Source organism: Mirounga leonina, unplaced genomic scaffold, assembly GCF_011800145.1.
Source record: "Mirounga leonina isolate KUSES-001 unplaced genomic scaffold, KU_Mleo_1.0 Mir_92, whole genome shotgun sequence".
In the NCBI taxonomy this organism is placed as follows: Eukaryota; Metazoa; Chordata; class Mammalia; order Carnivora; family Phocidae; genus Mirounga; species Mirounga leonina.
Genome location: NW_023270852.1, coordinates 8,134,637 through 8,161,140, shown reverse-complemented (window position 1 = coordinate 8,161,140; position 26,504 = coordinate 8,134,637). Strand labels below are relative to the sequence as shown.

At 40.8% G+C, this 26,504-nt stretch overlaps 1 protein-coding gene across 1 annotated transcript; it reads right to left on the bottom strand.

Annotated features, from left to right (window-relative positions):
• Window positions 1-4,664: 4,664 nt before the first annotated feature.
• Window positions 4,665-26,504, bottom strand: NRIP3 (nuclear receptor interacting protein 3). The gene is made up of 7 exons (XM_034995273.1): window positions 26,271-26,504; window positions 9,636-9,797; window positions 9,064-9,146; window positions 6,724-6,863; window positions 6,032-6,084; window positions 5,822-5,916; window positions 4,665-5,520 (listed from the first exon to the last, which is right to left on the bottom strand). Exons 1-7 carry the CDS (start codon window positions 26,442-26,444, stop codon window positions 5,505-5,507), a joined length of 723 nt encoding a protein of 240 aa, XP_034851164.1. The 5' UTR covers window positions 26,445-26,504; the 3' UTR covers window positions 4,665-5,504.

The window sequence follows — 26,504 nt, the reverse complement described above, 5'->3', positions numbered from 1 at the left end:
TCCTGTTCCAGGCAACTGGCATGGTTTGAGTAAGTCAAACTCAAAGTATGTGATTTCCCTAGAGTTAAGTTTTCTGTATTAATTACAAATTTGGAGGCTACTCTGGCTCTAGTAAAAGCAATGCTAAGATTGAATTACCCTCTCTGATTTTGGTGGCTGTGATTTGCTGGCTAGAGGCACAGGTCTAGGAAAGAGTATGATAAAGGTGCTGGAAAGAAAGAACAAAGCTTGTAGTCATCAGGCTGCTTGAACCTTTGGACCAATCACTACTAAAAATCAGATAGAGATGCATTTTTCTCCATTTTGGTCAGATATCTGGCAGCTCCAGTCTCCCAGAATATACCACGACCCATGAATAAAAGTGTCTTTAAAAGAACAGTTGTCACAATGCCCATATGCTTGACACCATGTGAGAAACAGCTGCCAGTAGGTCATTGGCCAGACAAATAAGACAGTAGCATAGTATAACTCAGGATGCACTAATAATGCAAGGAAGAAGTGGCAGCTGACAGAGGAGTCCAAGCTATAATACAAACTAGTTTATCTCTGCTTTCTGATTCCATGAGAACAGTAACCTTCAATGCTTCAAATCTGGGTAAAAAAAAAAAACATAATTCAAGTCCAAATTAATGAGTTTGTTTGTAGTGATGGCAGTGAGTCAACAAGAGACTATATTTGATTCACAATGCCATTTAATAAAGATGTCCTATAATCAAAGAATTTTGGCATTAGAAATTACTTTGGAGGTCTCCTAGTTCTACCTTCTATTCAATGCCAAAATCTTTCACAATATTGCTAGGAAATGATCATCCCACCTCTCAATTCCAGTGAAAGAAAATTTAGAGACAATTCATTTAATTGTGCTAGGTAGTTGTACCTTGATACCACTCTGAGCCTTAGCTTTTCCTTCTGCAAAACTATGAACAATACTATCTTCTTTGTAGGAGTTAGCATAGTCCCTGGTTTACAGGAGATGCTTCCCTCCAATTGAGCCAGGATATGTATGCCTTTCTGCAACCTCTACCTACTGCAAATGCTTGCCTTCTGATGCCAGAAAGAACACTTTCCATGACAGCTCTGAAGACAATAATCATGTTATCATTGCCCTTTTCTAGATGCTCCACAAATTGTATATACATGTCTCTATCTTATGAATGACAACTACCTACAGAGTGCTTAATACTTTTTTTAACACCACATGAGCTTTATTTGTACAATCTGTAAGATTTCTAGATCTGTCAGAATCCTTAATACTTTTATACCCCTTAACTAAAACACCAACATCATCTTCACATAAACTTTTGTTAATCCAAGCTCTCCCCTCACTGTGCAAGAGCAATAGATTTTTAAAAAATGAAAGTCAGGATTATTTTTTAACTCTTTTAAAACTTAATTTTCTTTATTTCATTCTATGAAGATGATCATGAATCTTGATTCAGTCACTCATTGTTTAAGAGTCAGGTTGGGTAAGTCTTTTTAAATTTTAATATATTTTTTAAAATTTTAAATATTTTATTTTAGGGGTGCCTGGGTGGCTCAGTTGTTGAGCATCTGCCTTCGGCTCAGGTCATGATCCCAGGATCCTGGGATTGAGCCCCACATCAGGCTCCTTGCTCAGCAGGAAGCCTGCTTCTCCCTCTCCCACTCCCCCTGCTTCTGTTCCCTCTCTCTGTCAAATAAATAAATAAAATCTAAAAAAAAAAAATTTTTTTTTAATTTTAAATATTTTTAAAAAGAGTTTGAGAGAGAGAGAGAGAAAGAGATTGCATGTGTGCACAAGTGGGGGGAGGGGCAGAGGGAGAAGCAGACTCCTCACTGAGTGTGGCGCCCGATGCTGGGCTGGATCCCTGGACGCTGAGATCATGACCTGAGCTGAAGTCAGATGCTTAACTGAGCCACCCAGGAGCCCCTAATTTTTTATATTTAGAATAAATGGACAAAACTAAGACAGAAAATCTTTTGAGGTAGAATGGTAGTATCATCTAAGTAGCAGTGGAACTGTAATTCTAGACTGTGATAACTAACCACTGTCATAGCTAAAGAATGTTTCCTGTTGACTCTTCAATCTTACTGTTTCAATATTAAAATATTAATACTTAAAAAGTAAGTTTCTATCATCTGTAAAATGCATTTATTTGAAATGTCATTTAGACAATGGCCTTAACTATATATTAGGGCTCATTCAATAATACTCCCCCTTCCGAAACTTGTGCTATTTGTTTGAACTAAATAAATATGTCCCTTTCTAGAAAAATATTCTCTTACACACTGCTGACCCACCATAAAAGATTGTTCTCATATACTGTTAAATCTTTAAGGGACTACCATAGCCAACCACTTTACATTTGATACTATGTATCATCACATCTGTTTTATAGACTACAAAACCAAGCTCAGAGAGGTTCACTAATATGCCCAAGGACATACAGCCAGTAAGAGATTGCTGAAGGACTAGTAGCAATGGAAGAAATGAGGACCTCAAAGCCTTGTGTTCAGAGGACCCTATGAGAGAAACACTGATGTAATTAGGCTGTGCCTGGGTTCCCTCACCTTCCAGGGGCCCTGACACAGAGACTGTCAGACAAGCACACAGAGGGGAAGATTTCACTTTATTGTTACATCAATCTCACAGATAAACCCGACACAGCCAGAAACACTGAGCAGGTAAAAGTGCCAATGTAGAGGCCTGGCAACAGAAGGAGGAAAGAATCCAGGTCCATCTCCTCCATGTTTCCAGCCTGGAAAGGTATTTCTATTACACAAAAGTCAGGGCAGCTGATACAATAAGTGATCCATTCTACAGACACTTTGAGCTAAGGAATAGAAAATCTTACCAGGTGGGGTCTGTGCAGGGCAAGGAAATAGAAAAGTCAGAAAACATTTTTCCTCATATAACTCAGGCATAGATATACCAAATAACAAAAACAGTATTTTTCAAACTTCCTGTATTTGAGATGGACATCTAATAAGGAATGAGAGGGGTACTAATTCTACAGGGTTACTTCCTGCTACTGCCTGCCTTCAGAACACGTGTGGGTAGACACTTTCTTCCCACATCCTGAATCAGAGGTGCCAGAGAGAATTTTCTAGGATTCTGGGAAGAACTAACTTTACCTTTTCATCTTGCCAGCCCCTGAAAAGTAAATCAGGTACTCCCTCATGAATATCAAGGAGATATGGGCTATCAGAATAATCAGCTTGGTAGCATTTAAAGATTAATGAAGCTCAAGACTTCCCATAGTTGTCTTTAGACATTTTTAGGTACCTCTATCAAGCCTGAGGTTTAAAGTACAATTATTTGGCTAGGGAATTCAAATGATCTGACTGCACTGAGATCATGATACCCTAAGCTCAGATCACCCCAACTATTTCTATTCCAAAACTGGCAAGTCAGTGACTGATTCTCAGAACCCAGAAAGATCACTAAAGGCCATCTGATCATCCCTCTGATGCCACAGAATCCTGAACTCAAAGGGCCAGAATTAGTCACATCTTTCCAACACCTAAGAATTCCTGGCCTCACCTGGTCCACAGGGAATCCAAATAAGGATAAGCCAGGCCAAGGAACTTCCAACATGCCTCACCTGTGGCCAAGAGTCAAGGCTTGGAGTGGAATTTTCAACCTGGGGAGGAAGGGGTGAAGTATTTCAACTCAGTCTTAGGATAAGGAGCAGGCCAAAGTGGCGCCATGATAGGTAGAGGAGGAGAGTGGAGAGGCCTCAATGGAAAGGCACAGATCCCCCCCTGCCCTGCCCAGGCAAAAATGGGGTGAATCTGGAGGGGGCACTGAAGGCTGATAAGGAGGTCTGGGGGTGACCCAGACCCAGCTGCCTAGCTGTTCAAATGAGGGTCACTAAGTTCCTGGTCTTTAGGGAACTTCTGTAAGTCTAAAAACATTCAGAGTTCCAAAGAGTTATTTGATAGACGCAGTAGCTGAACACTTGACAAGATTGTTGGTGGGACCTGGCAAAATTCAAAGTGGGATCCATTAAGTGCTCTGGAAACTACTGCTATGAACCAAGGGTAGACTTGGAAATCTCTTAAAAAGATATTCACAGCTGATTATTTTTCTGACTTCTCCATGCACTTCTATGACCAAATTGAAAGGGAAATTTCAGTACAGGTATCTGTGTGCCTAAACTGACACTCCAACAAAAAAGCTTTGAGACACCCCTGTGACCTCCAACATTTTGAGAAGGGTCGGCAGACATTGGGCAGCCAGAAAAAGTTGTCCTTAACACTGTCAGCTCTTGCCCTGCCTCTTTCCTTGAAGCAGAACAAGGCTGAAGAGTTTCCCAACCTTCAGTTCCCTGTCTGGAAACTTCATTCCTGAACTCCACCCCAGAAAGGTTTCCACAGGTAGGACTTCCCACCAAATGATTCTACCCAGTACTTCCTTCTATTCTGGATGTGCTTGGATTTTTTTCATCTCCTTTCCCTATTTCTGACCCCAGCTCCTTGAGTCCGTGGCAGACAAGTAACAGTCTGGCCAGAAATACTGACTAGATCTTGAGGGTATCAATGTCTAATAATGATCCCCAGATTATTTACCAAAGCCTTCAATTCCATCTCAGAAAGTGATTAATGTTCTTCTGTCTGTGGTTCCTTCCCTCTCCTCCTCTCCAAGAATTTCAAGGTGAGAGGTCATCTCACTCATTTTTGTGCCCTCAGCTTTTAGGCACCAAAATAAGGTCCTAAATGTGACAATTTGGGGCAGAGACTTTTAGTGGACTTAGCACATGGGAGAAAGGGCTACCCAGATCCTCCTGGCATCCATCCCCAAAGCAGATTTTTCCCCTACCTTGCCTTTTTAAAGCCCCTACCTCTTCATCCTCCTCTCAAGGCCTGAAGACAAAAGAGGCAGCATGGGAGAATGAACATAGCCTTGGCTTGTCAAGTCTGAGTTCTAGGTTCCTTGGCCACTGACTTAGTATAACAGCTTAGACAATTCATTTGCCTCTCTGGACCTATAAATGAAAAAGTTGGACTAGATGATCTCTCTGGGCTCTTTCAGATAAACTTATTTTTGAGAAATCAATGAATGAATTAGAAGAAATTCTAATTCTGAGACATAGGTATCTTGCACCTCTTGGGAACAACTGAAAGGAGGAAAAGGTCAGGTTCCTGTTTATCATACATTTTAGCTATAGGAAGAGAAGCAAGTGTATCTATGGAGAAACAGAACCTGGCAGCCCCTATACTTGACTAATAAAAGCAAATTCCTGAAAGAAGCAGAGAAGTAGGCCACAGGTGAGACCTGGCAGTGTCAAAAGGTCTATAAATTAAGTGATCAGAGGAGTAAAAAACAATGGCTATAACCAGATAAGGTCTCTAAGCACGGACTAAAGTCTAGAGAGGACTGGGTGGGAAGGAGCCCCTGGAGCTTCTATTAGAGGGAAGGACTTGGTCCACAGCAAGTTGCTACTGCATTTGGTTCAAACCCAGTTTTCTCAATCTGTCAACCTGGTATGTGTGCGTACGTGCAGACATGCTGCAGTCTGTAGTTATGCTTCTGAAGTGCTGAAATGAGAAAGAAATAGAAGAAATGATACCAAATCCAAAGAAGTTAGGTTGAAGGCAAGTACAATTTTAGTTTAAAAGCTACTTACTTTCCCCCACCACTCTGTGCGGTATCGTCACTACTTATTCTGGAATGTGGGCTAGAGAGTTTTTTAGGATGGTGAACTCTAGGGGTTGGGGATGGGTGTACTTGTGGTAAGACTGAAGGACAAAGGCAGGACACAACCCAATATCCTGTGTGAGAACCCCTCCACTTAATGACAAATGGATTTTACTTGACCTGACCTATTTGGGCACTTACTTGTCTTCATTCAAGGAAATTGTCTCCACAAAAGGGATTTCTTCCTTGTCTGTCTTCCCCATGATCAGCCGGTGCTTATCCAAATTTATGATGCACTAAAAACAAAGGAGAACCACTGGTCACTGTCCATGATCCCACTGTCAATGGTCCATGTAAGAGGACCCCTGCCTCAGAGAGTAAGAATCAAAGGGAAAGTAGAATCAATCCTACCTTAAGGGATCGGAGAGTCTGGAGACCAAGGGACAAGTTTTTCTCATTGTCCTCTAAAAAAAAAAAAATTAAGATCCGACTATTGCTATGCTGGTTTAGAAGTCAGCCTTATCACCATTGGGTTCCATCTAATCTTCCATCCATCCATCCATCCAATAAACATATGTTGAGCATCTATTATATTAAGTAATTTCCCCAGATCATTATAGTTAAAAGGTAATAGAGCCAAGATTCAAACCTAGGTAGGTCTTTTAAACTCGAAAGGACAAAGGCCTTTAGATAAAACCCAGGAACCTTGAGTAGTCTAGAGTAGAGTACAAAAGGGGAAATATAGGAGTGAGGGGAAGTTATCAAGTGATTTATGGTGAAGGAGTAAAGGGATCTCGCCCTCTACCTCCAACTAGCTCAGGGAAAGCTCTCAGGAGCCACTTTCACTGGCACACAAAAATGTTTCTTACCCCTTACATTTTTTTTATCCTGAATTACACACTCCTTTTTCTTAGTGATTCTCAACATGTCTTGAATCTGGTACTTTGGAGAGTAAAAATTGGGACAAGTCTATAGACAGAAAAATGGAAACCTGGGATTTTGAAGAAGTCAATATTTACAGGCATGAGATCTTATGAGGGTTTGGTGGATAGGGAGGGGGTTTACAATAGGGGTCCATAGGTCCAGTTCTCAATTCTACTCACCAACCACAGCTGCTGGACAGTCCAGGCGGAAGGAGCCCAGTGTGATCACCAGGTGCTCAATCTGGCCCACTACTTTCAGATGCCGGGGTAGAGAAAGCTTCTCTCCTTCATGCTTGTGAGATCTGACATGCTCCTTGAGTCTGCACCGGAGAGGGAGATATCAGAATCCCCTTGGCAGAGGTTTCTGATGGAATCTGATAATGTCTACCTTATGACCCCCATTGGTCTTTTCTGGGGATTTCCTGGGATTAATTTACCAAAAAATGTGCTAGCCAGCCTATACTTGTTTCAGAACTTTGTCCTACATATGCCAGGGGATATAAAAAACCGAAAGATTCAGCTCCTATTCTCCAAAAGCTATGTCACTATCTGTACTGGTGAAAAACGAAAGTTGATACATCAGAAAATCCTATTCTGCATCCTAACATCCCTATCTATATGCAAGGCAATTTAGTTAACATGTCTTTTTACCCCTCTGTGGGTAAAAGATGTCAAAAAGGGCAGGAGTTTGTCCTAATTTTATAAGATGCTTTTTGTTCAGTGTCTAATTTTCTCTTTGCCTTTTCTATTTCAGTTTATCCTCATCAGTTAGTCTTCAGCTATAACATTAATAGAGGCTGGTACTTATTTGGTAAGTGCATTGATATTGATATTGATATCAGCAAGGAATATCATGGGGAAAGTCTTTATTAATTTAACTTGTCTCTGCAGGGGAGGAAGGAAAGGAACAGCGCCCAGGTTTCACTCAGTTATATAAGCAGATTGGAACAGCCAGCACCCAAGCTATCATGGGTTGGTGGATAAAAACTTAATTATGGACTTTCTGTGCCAATATTTCTGCTTTACTCCATTTCCTCTCTTTTGGTGTTACAGCTCATCCAAAAGAAAAATAATTGCAGTTTTACAGATGGTTATTAATTCCTCTGGAACCATGGCAGACTGCTGCCTAATTATGCCCCAGGACATTATTAGTCTTTCTGGAACCATCATGTTGCACTTTATCTCATCTCTTCACCACATAAAAAAGCTCAGAATTCTTCCCACAAGAGCACTTGTGTCCCGGACTACTCCCACAAGCCTAAATAGCAATGTACAAAACCTGCAGAGCCAGCCTCAAAGAGTCACAGCAGTGGTGAGGGGTGAGGACAGGGTAGAAACAAGAAGGAACAGATCAGGTAGCAGAGGTCACCAATTATACAATCAAGCCTTGTTCAAGTCCTACCTAAGAGTATGAACATCTTGAAAGCAGCTTAGAATGAACCATTATATCTACCATAGTGATTGTTTCAATACAGAGATTAAGCTAGGGAACGATTTGTTGTTCTTAGGGCTAGAAAAGTGGAAAAGGAGATTGGGTGGATCCTTCCAATTCTGGGCTAGACCTTAGGGCTCATCTACTACTTAGGAGGGAAGAGAAGGAAGAAGACATGAAAGTACCAATTGACTGAAAAGGAGGAGAGATACAAAATGGCTTTCTCTGCCTAAAAGAGGAAGAACTCAAGTCTAGCTGTTAAAGAACCAAAGACATTCAATATATGAGGCATCTGCCTCACACCCAATCCCCAGCAGGGGCAGCAGTAAGATTTGATTTTACATGTTCTTTACAGAGAGGAAAGGCACTAAGAAACTATTGGTCAATCAAACCTATAATGGTTTAGGCCCAGCAGCAATAAAAGTCCTATTCTTTTTTTTTTTTTAAGATTTTATTTATTTATTCGACAGATAGAGATACAGTGAGAGAGGGAACACGAGCAGGGGGAGCAGGAGAGGGAGAAGCAGGCTTCCCGCGGAGCTGGGAGCCCACTGCGGGGCTCAATCCCAGGACCCTAGGATCATGACCTGAGCCAAAGGCAAACGCTTAACGAATGAGCCACCCAGGCGCCCCAATAGCAGTCCTATTCTAAGTTCTGACTGATGCATCTTGGGACAGGCATTGTGGCCTCCAGAAGGACCCTGAGTAAGCTAAGAGCAATCACATCCCTGCTTTTACTCATCTGGGATATACCAACAGGACTACTGCTCCTTCTAATTTGTTGTCTTTGCAGGGCATATATCAGGATCAGGGCATGGCTAACTATGAGCCAAGGATCTCACGCTCTCTCATTCCAGAGCCCAAAGGTCTTCGCTCAGAACTTAATAGGTGGGAGTTAATGGAAAACCTGATGCTTTCCTGGCTTGCTGATTTCTCCCAGGTGCCTGAGAATTCAGCTGATATTTGAACTCTGCATACTTCTCTTGGAACCTTGGTAGAGACCCTCACCATCTCTAACCCCAAAATAGATTCGGGCAAAGAGTGCACCATAAGCACCTGACTCCCACCCAGCACAAGTGGCTACTTACCCCAGTCTATCCACACAGGCTGAAGAGATGAGATTGTATTGACAGCCTGTGTCAACCAAGGCTTTCAAATCCTTTCCAGCACACTGTGGAAAGGAAACATATTGTTCAGCAGGAGCCAGAGAAGCAAAAGGGAAGGGAGCAAGCAGCAGATGTCATATGAAAGGCAGGGCTGGAGAGCATCTCACAATTATGGGTTGGTAATGTCTCATCTTTAACCACTGCTGAGTCTCCTTTTAGGAGCCTTTTTTCCTGCTGAATCTAGGGCTGACAGAGGATCCCTAAGGATTTTCAGTATTTAATTCTATATACTAAGTAGCTCTTAATTGTGCATGTGTGTGTGTGTGTGTATCACACACCCTTTTGCAAATCTGATGAAAGCTTTTGTCCTTTCTCCCATAAAGATGCACATGCATAAAAATACTACTTGTACTTCCTGTAAAACTCACTTATGAATTCTATGATAAGACCCATGCTCTATACACTTTGTAGGAGAGGGCCCCACTATGGGAATCACAATGGGCCCACATCCTACTCTCCAGAAAACCCTGGAAAAACTATTCTCAGAACATTACCTGGCAAGAAACCAAAATCATGTCATCATCGTCAGACTTCTTTAGTCCCTCAGACTTAGCCTGATTCAGTTTGTTGGTCTTGGAGGCCCAAAGGACACGACTACTTCGAAGTTTAGACAGGTTGGTTTCCATGAGGCGCCTCTGCAGAATGTTATGAGGTTGCTTGAGGAATAGAAAGCAGAAGATTCTTAGTGACAGGTCATTTCCCCCTTCTCCCATTGTCCCTGAGGTACCACAGAAATAATAAAGAAGCCTCACATAACTGAGCTCTACCTTTGCTTTTTATTTATTTTTCCTTCAAGCAGAGACTTCATTGGTATTATGAGAGCAGGTACTATATAAATCAATTTGTAATAGGCCACCTTGAATGAATGAAAAATCAAGGTGAGACACTGAAAAATGTGGCTAGGGCCAGTGAATATTCTATGGCTAAAGAGAACTGAGGGACCCCTAGGATTTGGATTACCTAGGCCTGCTGTCTTTCCTCCCCTTACAAGGGTATTTCAGGAGAAAAGTGACCCTAGTTTATATGGAATAAACGTATCCTCCCAGGTAACTTATAGAAGAGGCAGTTCGTTCTCACAGGCCAAAGAAACCTACCCAGTACTGGCTGTCAGAAGCTCTGCCTACTTCTATTTCAAGTTTTACTCCCTTACAGTCTCATCTTTTGGACCTAGTCTGCATATACCTTGGTGGCCTGACTCTCCTGTGGGCTGAGTAACCCATGGGGTGGTTGGGGTGGGGAGAGAGAAATTCATACCTGCCGAGCAATCCTCTCAGGAGACATTCTTTGGAACCTGGCAGAACCCACAGGAATAATCCTTACTAACATCCTCTGGACCTCAAGAAGCATAATGCAACTCTTGCCATATTCTTGTTATCCATTCTCCCTCTCTCTGATGGGCCAAAAAGTGGGAGTATAAAAGGGGCAGAGACTTACCAAGAAACAGGAGACTTAATTAGACCTTATATCTATGTCAGGATACCTAATGTTGGGAGGCAGAATGAGGAATGTGAATTCAAGTCTGCTCTTTGACAGAACTTAGAGAGTTCATAGGGCAGCCATATCCATGCTCTGCTCTTTTTACCCAAAATGGCCTCTAGAAAATGTTACCTCATGATAAGGACTTATTTGACCTAAGGAATTTCTATACACAAGCATCTTCTTCTCAGTTTATAATAATATTTAAAATCTCTCAAAGGAAAGACTCCAAGTTTCTATGTAACACATAACCAGATGCCTCTCAATTTTAGGGGTAAGAAAATCACTCTTAGAAGCTCAGAGCTTAGAATTTTCCCAGGAAAGGGGGCAGAACTGGGTAAGGTCTTCATTATCTACCACCTTACAATTTCTGAGGAAGAATGGAGTCAGAGCCATGACTCACTGTAACCCTGGTGAGGTGAAGAAATGGATTCCCAAAATACACAGATTCTTGGCAAAGCAGATTCTAAATTAGCATCCTTGGGAAAAGGAGAGAGAGAGAGGCACTTAAAAGAAAATGAGAGCTTCTTAACTTGATAAGGAGCTAGAGGAAGTGCTAACTCTGTCAGATTTTCTTGGAGAATGATTTGCCCCTCAAAAGAAACAAATTCTTCATTCTTATCTCTCTCACTAATAAGCCTGGATTCCTAGCTCAAGTCATATTAAAGCAGGGTGTTTCCTTCTGTCAAGTCCATGCTCCACAGAACCAACTGAATTTGTACAACTGTAAGCTGAATTTGTAGAACTGAAGATTAGAAAGGACTTCAAAGGCTAATAAATGAAAGCCCTCCTCACTGAAAATTTGGGGCTTTCTTTCTATACCAGTCTTGCTGAACATGGCTTTAGCTTACTACTCCTAATCTTTCAAAGGAGTCTAATCATCACTGGACAGATGAGGCAAATGAGGAAAAATCCGAAATTATTTTCCTTGAAGTCATCGCTCTTCTGAATTTTCCTCCTTCTCTAGTGAACCCCTCCTCCTCAGGTTATAAAACATACTTAAAGTTCTCATATATTGGGGAAAAAACACAAAGCCTCAGACCCTGCCTCCTCAGCTCTATATCCTCCTCTAATTACACCCTTGTCTTTAATGGTCTATTTTTAAAGAAGCCAAAAATTTCCTGATATCCTTCACTGAGATTACTTCTGATCCCACAACGTCAATAAAATCTCCTAATTTCCAAATCTGGTAGATATTTTTCAGCCTTCATTTTCCTTGACTTCTCTAGGGCATTTGACCCTGCTGACAATTCCTGTATTTGTTCTTTTCTTTAGTAAACAAAAAAGTTTCAAACATAATACATGCTCAGTGAAAAAATTCAGGTATCACTGAAGTATATAAAATCAAAAGGGAAAGCCTCCCAACCTCTCAACCTTTTCTCAGTCCCACTCCCTTCAAATAACCGCCCTTAAATTTAGAAGTATATCCTTCCAAAACTTTTAGTACAAACATATACAAAAATACAATCGTATACTATAACACTGTTCTAAAATTTTCTATTTTTGTTTATATACAAAAGACTTTTCTATGTCAGTACCTATAATTCTCTTTGTCCATTTTTACAACTAAAAGTATTGATAGTATAGTTCAGGAGTTGAAAATTCACAGCTGATAAACCCATATGAACCTCAGGAATATTTTTCTGTGGTCATTTTATTATGCCTACGTGTTTTCAATGAGTGTAACTGCACATTTACCTCTGCTCCCAACCAAAATTTCACTAAAATCATAATCATGGAATAAGGCCTAGACACAAAAGAGCAAAGAACAATAAAGGAAACAACAATAGCAAAAAAGGAGAGACAAAATTTTGGAATCTGAGAAGCAAACAGAAAAGCAGTAACTGACCTAAGAGTAAAAAAAGCTAAGTGCTTCACACCATTCCATTTCACACAATGCTAGAGTGGCAGAGACTGTCAGTTGTTTACCAAAATCCATGTTCTCCTATTCTTCTTACTGTATAAATACGCAGATTATGCTTCCCAGCCTTCTTTGCAGTTAGGCATGGCCAGAGGACCGAGTTCTAGCAAACAGAATGTGAGAAGTGGCATATATCACTCTTAGACCTGACCCATAAAAATGTCCTGTGCACACTCTTCCATTCTTTTCCTCTTCTAACTGGTTAGAATGGAGATGACCCTTGGGGTAACCTTCTCAGAGGTCACGTGTTGAAGACGGAAGAGTCACTGTCAGCCTGGGTCCCTAAGTGAACACATGGAAGAGGGCTGTCTTGCTGACCTTTCTACTAGTACTGTTACTTAAGAAAAATAAACTATCATGTTTGAGCTATTACATATTTTGTGGTCTAGCTGTAAAAGCAATTTTCCTATTCAAACTAAAACTCTGAAAAGGCTGAGGAGTTAGAGGTATGAGAACTTCTATGGCTAGAGGGTGGGAAATAGATTAGTATAAAGCCTGCATAAAACTCTCACTTGACCCAGACAACTGGGAAGTATGCCAAAAGTTTATTCTTTTTGAAATAGTAACTCAAAAGACTCTGGTTGGTTAATAGTTTGTCTAAGCTTAGAAATTATGTACTGTCAGATTTCTAGAACAGCTAAGGATGAGGATAGAGTGCCATACTAAGCCAGAGCTGAAGGATATGGGTTTAAGGATTCAAAAACCCACATAGATCCTCATATAATGAAAGAAAAAAAGATCCACAACAAGATTTCACATCACTATGAATTTCTGGAATATTATGAGTGACAGAGATTCCAAAAGCTTCCAAGGAGAAAAATATGATCCAAATACAAAGGATTAGGAACCAGAATGGCATAGGACAATTCAATGGTAATAATGGAAGCTAAAAGACAATGAAATAATACTTTTTAAAAATCTGACAGTGCATAATTCCTTAACCTAGCCAAACTATAAATCAAGACTCAGGAAAGTTAATTCCCAATCATCCCCAAGAAGCTACTGAAGGATATGCTCCACCGAAATGAGGGAAACCAATGAACAAAGAAAAAATCATAGGGTTCAAGAATAAAGGATCCAATACAGAAGAGAGGCAAAGGACATTCTGAGAATGGCCCTGAAGGAAAAGTCTAGGATATAGGATGTGTAGCAGGCCTTGAGAGCAATATACATGTATTTTTTATAAAAATATTAAATGAAAAAATATACCCCATGTATTAGGAAAGTGTTCAGCCACAAGAAAAACCAACTTACAATGGCTTAAATGGAGGTGTATTTTTTTCTCATATAACAAGAAGTCGGAGGTAGGCAGATGCTGGCAATATTTCAGCAGTTTAACAATTTCAGGGCTACTGTCTCTGTACTCTCGGATATCCCCTCATGGTCATATGATGGGTGCCCCAGCTCCAGGTATTACATCTACATGTAGGAGGAAGGAGGAAGGGACTATGTGCCATCTATCCCTTTTATCAGGAAAGCAAAAGCTTTCCCAGAAATTCCCTCAGTATTTTTCCTGTATCTTTCTTGGTCAGAATTCTCATGGCCAGTCTTAACTAAAAAGGGGGTTGGGTGAGAATCCAGCTTTTCTAATGTCTATAGAGGAGTCAGGCAGGTAGAAAAGGGCTGAGAATGCGTGATGATTTAGCTATCCAACAGTGTTGGCCAAATCATGCAAAGACCAAAATGTGTGTGTGTGTGTGTGTGTGTGTACATACAATGTAACTTAGGCAGGTATAATGCCAGTTCACCCTATTTCTTACCTCTTTCTTGGCACCCATTTTCTTACATCTGCCCTACTTTCTGCATTTTATTTTCAAGTTTTTATTTAAATTCTAGTTACTGAACATATATGGTAAAATTGGTTTCAGGTGTAGAATTTAGTGATTTATCATTTACATATAACACCCAGTGTTCATCACAACAGGTACCCTCCTTAATACCTATCACCCATTTAACCCACTACTTTCTGCATTTTAAAACAGCACATCCTCTGCAGACATTTGAGTTTGTGGTACAAATGTACCTCAATTTAACTACTAATGGACATTTAGATTGTTTCCACATGTCTGTGATTAGAAACAATGCTACAGTAAAACTCAACATTCCATTTTTCTTGATACTCTCCTCCACTGGCTTCTAAAACCACCTTTCTGTCTAATTGCCACCTCTTTTACTGGTTCCTTTGCCTCTGCTCATTTCTTAAATCATCACTCGGTCTTTGGTCCTTTTCTCATTGTACATATCCTTTCAAGGCAAGCTTATCTACTTTCATTGCATAAATTGCTACCTTTATGATGATGACTCTATCTCAGGCCCAGAACTCACTTTTGAGACACATAGATCCAACTGCCACTTTGAACTTTCTACTTAGACATTCCACAGGTACTTTCATACTTAACTTGTCCCACTGATCTTTCCCACAAAACCTGCACTTTCTCCCTTATTCCCTATCTTGGTGAATGAAACTCTGCCTCTTTTTTTTTTTTTTAAAGATTTTATTTATTTATTTGACAGAGAGAGACACAGCGAGAGAGGGAACACAAGCAGGGGGAGTGGGAGAGGGAGAAGCAGGCCTCCTGCGGAGCAGGGAGCCCGATGTGGGGCTCGATCCCAGGACCCTGGGATCACGACCCGAGCCGAAGGCAGACACCTAACCGACTGAGCCACCCAGGCACCCCGAAACTCTGCCTCTTTAACACCTTATATTTCTCTCTCCATTTCTACCATTATTGCTAAATTCAAGCATTCTCCTAAAAGATTACTTTCATGGTCTCCTTACCCTACAGTGGTTCTCTTGCCAGCTATATCGAACACAAAATCTTCAATTTAACATTTAAGATCTTCCACTAACTACCTCTCATCTTCCTTCCCAATCTTATCTTTATTCCTCCATGAAGTCTTTCTATTTTCTTTTTTTTTTTTTTAAGATTTTATTTATTTGACAGAGAGAGAGCATGCGCACAAGCAGGGGAGAGGCAGAGGGAGAAGCAGGTTCCCCGCTGAGCAGGGAGCCTGAAGTCTATCTACATTCAGCAAAATGACCAGTTGTCACATACTACCTTGGGCAAATCGCTAATCTGGCTAGGCATTACTTTTCTCAAGCCTCGCTTTCTTCATCAGTAATAAAATAAGTTTGAGCTCCAAAGCCCTGTTCACTTTTTAACATTCTGGATCATTCCCCTTCCACCAACTTGTAAAATGGCACCACCATACACCCATCCATTCTTTTTTTTTTTTTTAATAAGATTTTATTTATTTGTCAGAGAGAGAGCAAGCACAAGCAGGGGGAGCGGCAGGCAGAGGGAGCAGGCTCCCTGCTGAGCAGGAAGCCCAATGCGGTACTCGATCCCAGGACCCTGGGTTCATGACCAGAGCTGAAGGCAGACGTTTAACCAACTGAGCCACCAACGCGTCCCAACACCCATCCATTCTTGATTCTTTTCTTTCCCTAACCCTCCCTCCCAAAGTACCGCTGTTGCTTCCTCTAAAACATATCTAGAATTGATCTACTTCTCCTCATCTTTACCTCCAGTCTGATCGAAGACACCATCACTTTTATTCTTGTATACTTACAGAAAAGTTTCAAGTTTGTTAGACCTTAAAAATACAATGTAGGGACACCTGGGTGGCCCAGTTGGTTAAGCGTCTGTCTTCAGCTCAGGTCATGAACCCAGGGTTCTGGGATCGAATTACATGGCGTCGGGCTCCCTGCTGGTCGGGGAGCCTGCTTCTCTCTCTCAAATAAATAAATAAAATCTTTAAAAAAATGCAATGTAACTTTTCCTCTAAGTTTTATTTTAAATAATGCAATTTTTTAAAAAAATTTAAAAATTTTGAGGTATAATTATTTTAAAAATTTTTAAAGATTGAGGTACAATTACATTATACATACATTATATTAGTTACAGGTATATGACATAATGATTTCATATTTATACACACTGCAAAATGTTCACCACAATAAGTCTAGTTAACATCCACAACCATACATAGTTACAAATTTTTTTTTCTTTTAATGAGGACTTTTAAGATCTACCCTCTTAGCAACTTTCAAATATGCAGTACACTATAATTAACTATAGTCATCGTGCTGTGCATGATATCCCTATGACTTATTTTTTATAACTAGAAGTTTGTACAATTTGACCACCTTCATCCATTTCACCCCCCTGCCCTCCAGCAACCACCAATCTGTTCTCTGTATCTATGAGCTTGGTTGTTTCGTTTTTGTTTTGTTTGTTTTTTGTTTTGTTTGTTTTGTTTTGTTTTTTAGATTCCACATATAAATGAGATCATATGGTATTTGTCTTTCTCTGATTTATTTCACTTAGCATAATACCCTCATGGTCATCCATGTTGTCACAAATGGCAAGATTTAATTCTTTTTATGGCTGAATATATATGTATATGGCTGAACATATATATTTTTTTTTCTTTGTCCATTCATCCACAGATGGACACCTAGGTTGCCTCCATATATGTATATTTCTTGGCTCATCATTTCTTATCTGAACTACAAAGAACTCCTAACTTGTTTTCTGCCTCTTTTCACCCTTCTTCCAATTCATTCTCTACATAGCAACCAGGGTGAGTTTTTAAAAATATAAGTTAGCTAATACGTTCCCTTACTCAAAGCCCTTCAATGGTTTCCTGTTGTTCTTTGAACAAAATTCAAACTTCTTACCATGGTCTATATGGTTCTGCATCATCTGATCCCTCTCCATTTCTCCAACCTCTATCTATATACCATATACATGCCACACTCCCTTTATTCATCCACACCTCCTTGCTCAAAAACTTTCCCATTCCAATGCCTTTGCACTTGTTATTCCCTCTGTCTGAAATGTTCTCCCACTAACACTTCAAATAGTTAGCTTGCTCTCATCTTTCAAGTCTCAGCTCAAATGTCACTTTATCAAAGATATCCTCCCTGCCTATACTATTTAAAGTGGGTACCCCACCACTTTAGTTATTAACATGTCCCACTATTTCTTTCATAGTAATTATAAATTATTTTCCTTATTTACTTGTTTACTATATCACTCCCCCACTAGATTGTTAATTCCACATGGGCAGGGACCTTAACTGTCTTTGATCACAGCTATATCCTTAGCTCTTGATATAGTACCAATCGAACAAATCTCTACTCTTTACTTCTTCAAAAAGCCTTTCTTGATTAACATCATCTAGTTCATTCTTTCAGAATCCCTTCAATACTTACACATTATGTAATCTGTACTACTTACTTTCCCACTCCTTGACTATTGTTTTGTAAATTTACTTAAGTAGTTTATCTTTATGTTCACTGAAATACTGGCTTTCTAAGAACTGTCTTCTATTTTCCTGATGTCCTTCAAAATACACATTAGTAATTAGCTAGAAAGGTGCAATAGGCACTCTGGTAACCTTTGGGACATAATTCTCAAGTCATCCTCCTGACATGGATCTTGCTTTATGCTTTACCTCAACAAGGTAACTACTAACCTAAGCAGTCCCTGGTTCTCTACTGTTCCTGAAATGTGGCTGCTAAACCCTAACCAGGGTTTATGCATCTAAACCTTAGCAGCAAATTCAAATGTGCTGCCTTCATTATCATCAGGAGTTCCTGAAGGAAATGGGCTCTGTGGGCAGTGCTGTATTCTGGGTAGAAATAGCTGAGGTTCCTCAATCTGGCACCCAATATGCTTAAATAACTCTTCTAATCAGGCTGTGGCGTGGGAAGAAAAGTGAGGTGAGAGGAAGTAGATTATACTGTGAGAATGCCACAAAATCATGATTTGAGCAAGAACTTCTAAGGCCACTTTCTCAATCCCTTTACCCAGACTGAATCAAACTAACGGGATTTTGTGGTCCACAGAATAGACCAGACTGGGAAATAGGGGAAATGACATAAGTCTACCTTCTTTGTAGCATTTACTCCCAGAGGAGAAACCCAAGGTTTCTAGCTAGCAATAGAACCACAGCCAGAACCACTTAGGAATAGGGGTTAGCAAATACAGTCCACAAGCCAAATCCAGCCTGATGCCTATTTTTACAAATAAAGGTTTATTGAAACACAATCAACCCCACTCATTTACTGTCTGTGGCTGCTTTTGCGCTACGATAGCAGAGCTGAGTAGTTGAAATAGAGATGGTTTGGACTGAAGAGCTGTAAATAGTTACTCTCTGGTCCTTTACAGAAAAAGTTTGCCAACCCTTGCTTCGAGTAGCGTTTAAAATATATGCTTTGCAGAATTAGACCTATAAATACATAGAACAAACTGATGGTTGCCAGAGGGAAGGGGGTGGGAGGGGTGAACAAAATGGGTGAAGGGAAGTGGAAGATACAGGCTTCCAGTTATGGAATGAATATGTCATGGGAAGAAAAGGCAAAAAATGATACTGTAATAGCACTGTATGGTGACAAACGGTAGCTACACTTGTGGTGAGCACAGCATAACGTATAGAGAAGTTAAATCACTATGTTGTACACCTGATACCAATGTAACAATAGTGTCAACTATATTCAAATAAAAAATTAAAATTAAATAAATAAAAATAAAAATAAACTGTTGAGAGAAAAATCCCACCAACCTCAAAATCTGTACCTGCCAAATTACCCTTCAAAAGTGAAGAAATAAAGACTGTCTCAGAAAAACAAAAATTGAGGAAATTTGTTGCTAGTGATGTGCCTTGCAAGAAATATTAGAGAAGTTTTTGTAGAAAGAAGGAAAATGATATAAGTCAGAAACCTGGATCTCTATAAAGACAGGAAGACCTCTGTAAAATCAGTAAGTGAAACTAAAATAAAATCTTCCCTTCTTACCCTTTTTTTCTCTTCTTCTTATTCTTAATCAGTTTTTTCAAAATTATTATTAATACAGCGATAATATATTTGATTACATATGCTTTTATATAATACTTTTATACAGTATATGCTAATATATTCTTCTGTATAGGTGAAATGAAATTAATAACAGCAATGACACAAGGGGTAGGAGAAAGGAATTAGGATTAGTTTGTTATTATAAAATGTTGAGGAAGGTCATGGAAAAGACATGACCACTAGTTGATCCATGAGTTGGGACTGTACCATCCGAGACTCTTACCCCCACCCCTGTCCTTGGAATGTGAGTTCTATTTGGCTTTCCCACTCCCAGAGACTGCTCCAAGAACACAGCCTTGAGATAGTGCTATGGTGTTGAGAACACCTGCATGATATGCGTAAGTGAACCTAGTCAAGGCCTCCCAATAAAATTTTATTTTATTTATTTATTTTTTTTTTAAGATTTTATTTGCCACAGAGAGACAGCAAGAGAGGGAACACAAGCAGGGGGAGTGGGAGAGGGAGAAGCAGGCTTCCCGCGGAGCAGGGAGCCCGATGCGGGGCTCCATCCCAGGACCCTGGGATCATGACCTGAGCCGAAGGCAGACGCTTAACGACTGAGCCACCCAGGTGCCCCTCCCAATAAACTTTTAAAATTTGGTGGGCAGGTGCAGGGATCTACTTATCTTAGTGATGCCCAAGACAAGCCATAGGTAAATTCCCTTTGCTTATTAAACCTGCCACCTACCAATAAATTAAATTAAATTAAATTAAATTAAAATAAGATAAAAACAAAAAAATAAAATATATGCTTTAGAGTCAAAGTCGAGTTCAAGTTAGTAAGACCTTTGTAGGGCATTGGTGAGGATTAAATGAGATGTCCATATGGAGCATTTAACACTGTGTCAGGTATACAGTAAACACTCAAATGTTGCTAAGTATATGTTTGTGTATATACTTATTTAAAATTCTCACGCTCAGCCTAAAATTGAAGCTGATTACCATTCACCTTTTTTTCCTAAAAGGGCATGAAATCATCCTATTCCATTTTAGTCCTTATTTAAAGTTTGTAGATAAACATGGACTCCTGATTGACTCTCATTTCAAGTCTAATACATATGTCTATCAGGTCTTGGAAATCTAAAAGAGCACCATTATCTGTGCCTTCTCTTCTTTGTGTACTAGTTGAATATACAACATGTGATCCATTCTACCCCATGGAAACATAGACAAGTTGTCTCTGGGTTTACAGTTGCTCAAAAACACATGAGGATCTATCTAAGGCAGGCTGTCATATTGCCCTAGACCTTCTGTGTGACCCCCTGACATGTTATTTCAAAAGAGAAGAGCCTTATTCCTGATTGTTATCTGCTTTGTGGATTGGTCTGAGACAGTGGTTTCTCAGGTGCCCATGGTGGACTGCATTTTTGATAGGAAGGATTCACACATAGTCAGGGATTGGACCAGATAAACTGTAAAATTCTTACTCTGAGGTTCTATAGGGCACACTCTGGCAGCAGCCTCCTCTCCATAACATCTCATAGTCGTTGACTCACCATAAAATGATGAAACTGTAATCAAATGTTGATCTCCATCACTATTGTCCCATCAGGCCAGAGTAATCACTTCTTCCACTGAACTCCTCTAGTGCTTATTGACTGTAACACCTTGGCAACAACTAACATAGACTTCCTGGTGGTGTTATTTATCATCTTGTGGAACTGTCTACTCAACAGCTACACTCAATTAACTAAGAGATATTCCAAACTTAACTCATTCAAAAATCAAATTCCTGATTCTTATTCCTTATCCCCAATCTGCTCTTCCTGTAGTCTTACCCATTTCAATAAATGGCAACTTTATTCTTCCAATTGATAGATCAAAAACCTTAAGGTCATTTCTGACTACTCTTTCTTTCAGATCCTTAATCCAATCTATCAACTAAACTTGTCAGCTCTACCTTCAAAATGTATCCAGGATCTGATCTTTCTTTGTCCCTTTCACTGCTATCACACTGCTCTGAACCACCTTCATCTTTCACCTGGATTACCATACAACAGGCTCCTAATCAGTCTCCCTGCTTCTACTCTTGCCCCTCTTCAGCCTAATCCACACAGTAGTCTGAGTAATCTTTTTATAAAATAAGTCATGTCTTATTTTAGAGTCTTCTACTGGTTTCCCATAACAGATTAAAGACCAAATATCTGTACAATGACCTGTAAGGTCCTGAGTTGTCTGGCCTCCCACTACTCCTCTGATGTTATCTCCTATCACCACCTTGCTCATTTTGCTCTGGCCACGATGACTTTACAGTTTTTCAATCACATCAAGTACACTGACACTTCAGGCCTCTCCACTTTCTGTTCCTTCTGTCTAGAACATTCTTTCCCAAGATATTTTGCTCTCTCACTTCCTTCAGTATCTCCTAAAATGTAATCTTATCAGAGAGGCCTTCCCTGACCACCTTTTTATAAAGTACAAGTTCCCACTCCACCCTACCCTGGCATTGTACTCTCTATTCCCCTTACCCTAGTTCATCTTCTCCATAGCACTTATTGCTACTTGATATATTATATATTTACTTGTTTTTATTTTCTGCCTTCTCCCCTTGCAACAATACAAGTTCCATTAGGACAGAAACTCCATTTTGGTTCACTATCATATCTTTAATGCCTAGAGTACTGACTGACATGTAATAAGCATTCAATAAATATCTGTGGAATAAATTAATTAATCTATCCTGTCCGTCCCCCTAATCTATATAAACTTCTTATAGAAAGAAACTTTGCTATCTTCTTTGTGGTCTGAGCACCTAGCACTGTGTCCTGAACACAGCAAGTGTTCAAATAATGTTTCCTATAATTAGGACACAATCACGGCTCTGGAAATCTTCAGTTTGCACTAGATCCTGGTATTATAATGGTATTTCATGCTCCTCTTCTAAAGCTCCAAAGTTCTCTGATTCAAAACCTGTAGCATTATGGATGTCTTATGGCATTCTGATCAGGTAGATCAGATACTCAGAGTACAGAGCTAGTCATCTCATGGTCAGTTTGTTTTGCTGTGTTCCATCATCCTTGCTCTGGCCTCCATTTCTAATTCTAGTGAGTTTTTCTTTTTTTTTTTTTAATAGATTTTTTTAAAAAGATTTATTTATTTATTTATTTATTTATTTATTTATTTATTTATTTATTTATTTAATTGACAGAGAAAGACACAGCGAGAGAGGGAACACAAGCAGGGGGAGTGGGAGAGGGAGAAGCAGGCTTCCCGCCGAGCAGGGAGCCCCATGCGGGGCTCGATCCCAGGACCCCGGGATCACGACCTGAGCCGAAGGCAGATGCTCAATGACTGAGCCACCCAGGCGCCCCTCTAGTGAGTTTTTCTAAAGCATTTGGCTATAAGCAGAATCAATCACAGACAGGAAAGAAAAACACTCTCTCTATTGCTGGACAACTAAGGATATGGCCTGATGGTCAGTAATATTATCATACAGGAAAGACAGCATATATTACCCCATGACAGGACTGGTTTGTTTTTTGTTTTTTGGGGACAGGACTGTTTTTGTTTTTGTTTTTTAATAGCAAAAATACCACTTTTCACTTCTGCAAAACCTTTTCAATAATACTGTTCAGTATTTACGAGGTAAAGATAAAACCAGGAAGTGAGGCTCTCATGTTGCTGGTGGGATATAAATTGACCCAATTCTATAGGAAAGTAGTTTGGCAATGTTTCCAAAGTGATGGGGCTGTTTTTAAAAATCAGAAGTCCCTACCTCAATGAAAAGAACATTTATGAAACTGGTAGCTAAGACAAAAGAAATTACAAGAGGCAAAACTCCAAGAGTGGAGATTTTTTTCCTCCAGCTTCATCAACTTTAAAAAAATAATAAATCACATAGAATATTACTCGTATCTCTAATTTTGGTTTTTAATCTAACACAGAAAAAAGCCATCACGAAATGAAAAGATAAACAAAATAAGACAATATAGAATATAAAATAAGAAATAAGATTACTATCCTCACTAGACTTTGTAGCAGCCAACTACACACAAACAGGAATAGGACAAATGCACCCCTCTAGGGTAAACAGAAGAAGACCACATCTGATTGCCTATGGGTGCTCTTTGCTAATCCAAAAAAAAAAGTTGGCAGACTGGTATCAAATAGTGAATGTTACGGAAACAGCATGGTAAAAGTAGATAATTCACAAACCCAGGAGTATAATTCTAATATAGGTTACTAAAGTAAAGAAAACAACCCGCAGTCTCCTCCACTGGCACAAACCCCAGACTCAATTAAAACTAATTTGTCCTCTATTTCTGTACCATCAGCAACAACAAACACCTAATTTGTCCTTTCCCCCTGTCTCCCTCTGGTACCATCCACTCTATTTTCCCTCTTCTATTTAGTTTGTACTACAGACCTATTCAATCAGTTTTGGCATCCTCAGAATTTCAATTCAGTGAGAGGAAACTGAGTCAACACTGGTCTATACCACCAGATGTATCCATGAAATGAAGCAGTAGGGTACTTAAAAGGTTATTTCTGAGATTGTACTGATGCAGCAACATCAGTTCTAAGAGAGCTTAATCATGCCACCTCACCCCAGTACTCACAACTTTCCTTTCCCTACCTCAATCTGCCTTGGTTTCTGTGACCTGTTCTAGCTCTTCTGTGCAATCATTTGCACATTAAGGGTGTGAGAACAGTGAGAAAGGGATATCAAGTCCATGGCAATGGTGTGGATGGAGGTGGGGGGGAGAGAAAGTGTGAACCCTAATTCAGGGTCTCACAGTAAACTGCTGTGCATCATTATCTATGGCAGTAACTTGCTTCTTAAGGATGCTTCCTCATTCCAGCCTACTGGCTATGTTTTATGTTATAAGCTCCCGTGTGGCTCAACTGCCACAGACCGGAGTCCGAAAAGCAGATGGAATTCTTCTTACACAGGATGAAGTAATCTAAGGAGTGCTAAGCAGAAGGATGGAGTGGTAGTTTCTCAGGGCCAGGGCACTCTGACAGCCCAGGACAACCAAATATCAATCATTTTTTAAATCCAGCATATGGGGAAGAAAAACATTCCACATTTTACTTCTTTCCCTAAATACTCCCTCTTTATTCATTCCTGAGGCTTCTAGGAACTATGATTATTTTGGGCTGAAGGTAAGAAAACTGAGACCTGGTTTGCTAAATGAATCTAGACTGCTTTAAATTGAAAGAAGGGAAGAAAGAGAGTTCTCTTTTCTAGGAATGTACTTCAGTCACTCACCACTCTGAGCATAAATTAGATTGACTATCCTGTGGCTTTTGCAGGAAGACTACCTTTGGAAAACAAAACAAAACAAAACAAAACAGCAAAATAACTGGATAGCCATCCCCTGCTCAAAAATAACTAAAATTATTTTTTATCACAATGGAGGAGGGCAAACCTGATATTAGTATCTGTGTGTCATTAGAGATGTTTAAAAAAAAAGGAAGTGGATTCAGAAGTTCTTCATAGTCATCTGGGGCTTGAAACGGCAATTTCAGTGGACCAAGTGACACCTTTCCTTCCCTGCCAAGTTAAATACTCTAAAATCTCAAAAAAAAAAAAAAAACTGAAAAAATTGTACAGAGCACCTACCTCATTTAAAAGACATTTAACTAATGCTTCACAAGTTATTGCCCAGATGAATAAAGTGATTGTGAAATTCAAGAAAACTACAAGAAGACTCCAGATAGGGGCACCTGGCTGGCTCAGGTGGTTAAGCAGCTGCCTCTTAATTTCAGCTCAGGTCATGATCTCAAGGTCCTGGAATGGAGCCTGTGTTGGGCTCCATGCTCAGCAGGGACTTCGCTTGAGGATTCTCTCTCTCTCCCTCTGTCCCTCCCCCCCCCCCCCCCCCGCTCTTGTGCTCTGTCTCTCTCTCTCTCTCTCTCAAATAAATACATCTTTAAAGAAAAGAAAAAGAAAAGAAAACTTCAGATAAAACCACAAAGCTAAACATATATTTGACCCAGTACCACTACAGTGACTAAAGGATGACAGTCAAATACAGTTCTTTAAACTAGTGACCCTGAGCCACCCATCCCCCTCCTGTAGAGGACAGCATGGTCTTTGAACCCAGACCTCCAGTCTTGGAGTTTCTCCTTCTTAAGGTGAAGAACGACCCTGCCAGAAAAAAGCCTGCGCCAGCTCCAGCTCCAGACGTTAGCTGGTCAGTGGGATGGGGCAGCCTGGCTCCCTCTCTCTAGCCACTCTTTGCGAGCGGGGGTAGAGTAGGGGGAGAGATGAGATTGATGAACAGATGTCTGGGGTTCAAGAAACCTTCACATTCGACCCTTTCTCTCTCTCCCCCCTCAGGAGGGAAGGTTAAGGCAGACAAGCCCAAAATCAAACGGAGAAGTAGATTTTGCATAGGGGGAAATGGATTTAACAAAATCACATGGGTATGATGACTGCCAAGAACCCCCCCCCCCCCTTCCCACTTCTTCCTCTCCTTCCCACACCCATTAGGAGTCACCTCTGTCTGGGTCACTGGACCGGCCTAGCAGCCTGGCCAGGCGAGGCTCAGTCATGCAATCAAACTCGGTACTACGAGTAAGAATAACGGGAAGGAAAGGCGATCAGAGGGCCAGACGGCAGGGCAGGGTCTCCTGCTTGAGAGGACAGAGGCACGAAGGGAAGAGGCAGAGCGGAAGACAGCCGAGCTGGTAAAGCTACGACGGAATCCCAGGGAAAGCGAAGCAGGGAGATGCTGGATGGAGAGGAATTCAAAACAGCACTAGCGAGACAGCGGACAGCGGCAGGAGGGGGCGGGAGCAGGGGCCTGGCCGGTGACTCAGTGAAAGCGGCCAAGGGCCGGCCCCGGGAGCCGCACGGCGCGAAGGTGACCGGCCGCCGCGCGCGGGCATCCCGAGGCGGGCGCGGCCGCGGGGGCTCACCGTGTCCTTGGACGAGCCCAGCTTCTTGAGGCCGTCCAAGGGCAGCAGGTCGGCGGAGTCCTTATGAATGAACTGCACGGCCTGTTTCATCCGGCGCTGCTGCCGCAGCGACGCCGCCTCCCGCATGTCCGTCTCCTTGCGGCCGCCCTCGCTGAGGAGCCCTGAGTAAAACATCGCTGAAGCGCCCGCGGCCCAGGGTCCCTGGCCGCTCCCCGCTCGCCGGCCGCCCTCAGC

Coding starts and splice junctions, on each gene's coding strand:
- NRIP3 (XM_034995273.1), bottom strand. CDS start 26,444: ATGTTTTACTCAGGGCTCCTCAGCGAGGGCGGCCGCAAGGAGACGGAC. Junction 9,147..9,635: donor TGATTTTGGTTTCTTGCCAG/GTAATGTTCTGA, acceptor TCCTTTCCACAG/TGTGCTGGAAAGGATTTGAA. Junction 6,864..9,063: donor GCCTGTGTGGATAGACTGGG/GTAAGTAGCCAC, acceptor TCTCCGGTGCAG/ACTCAAGGAGCATGTCAGAT.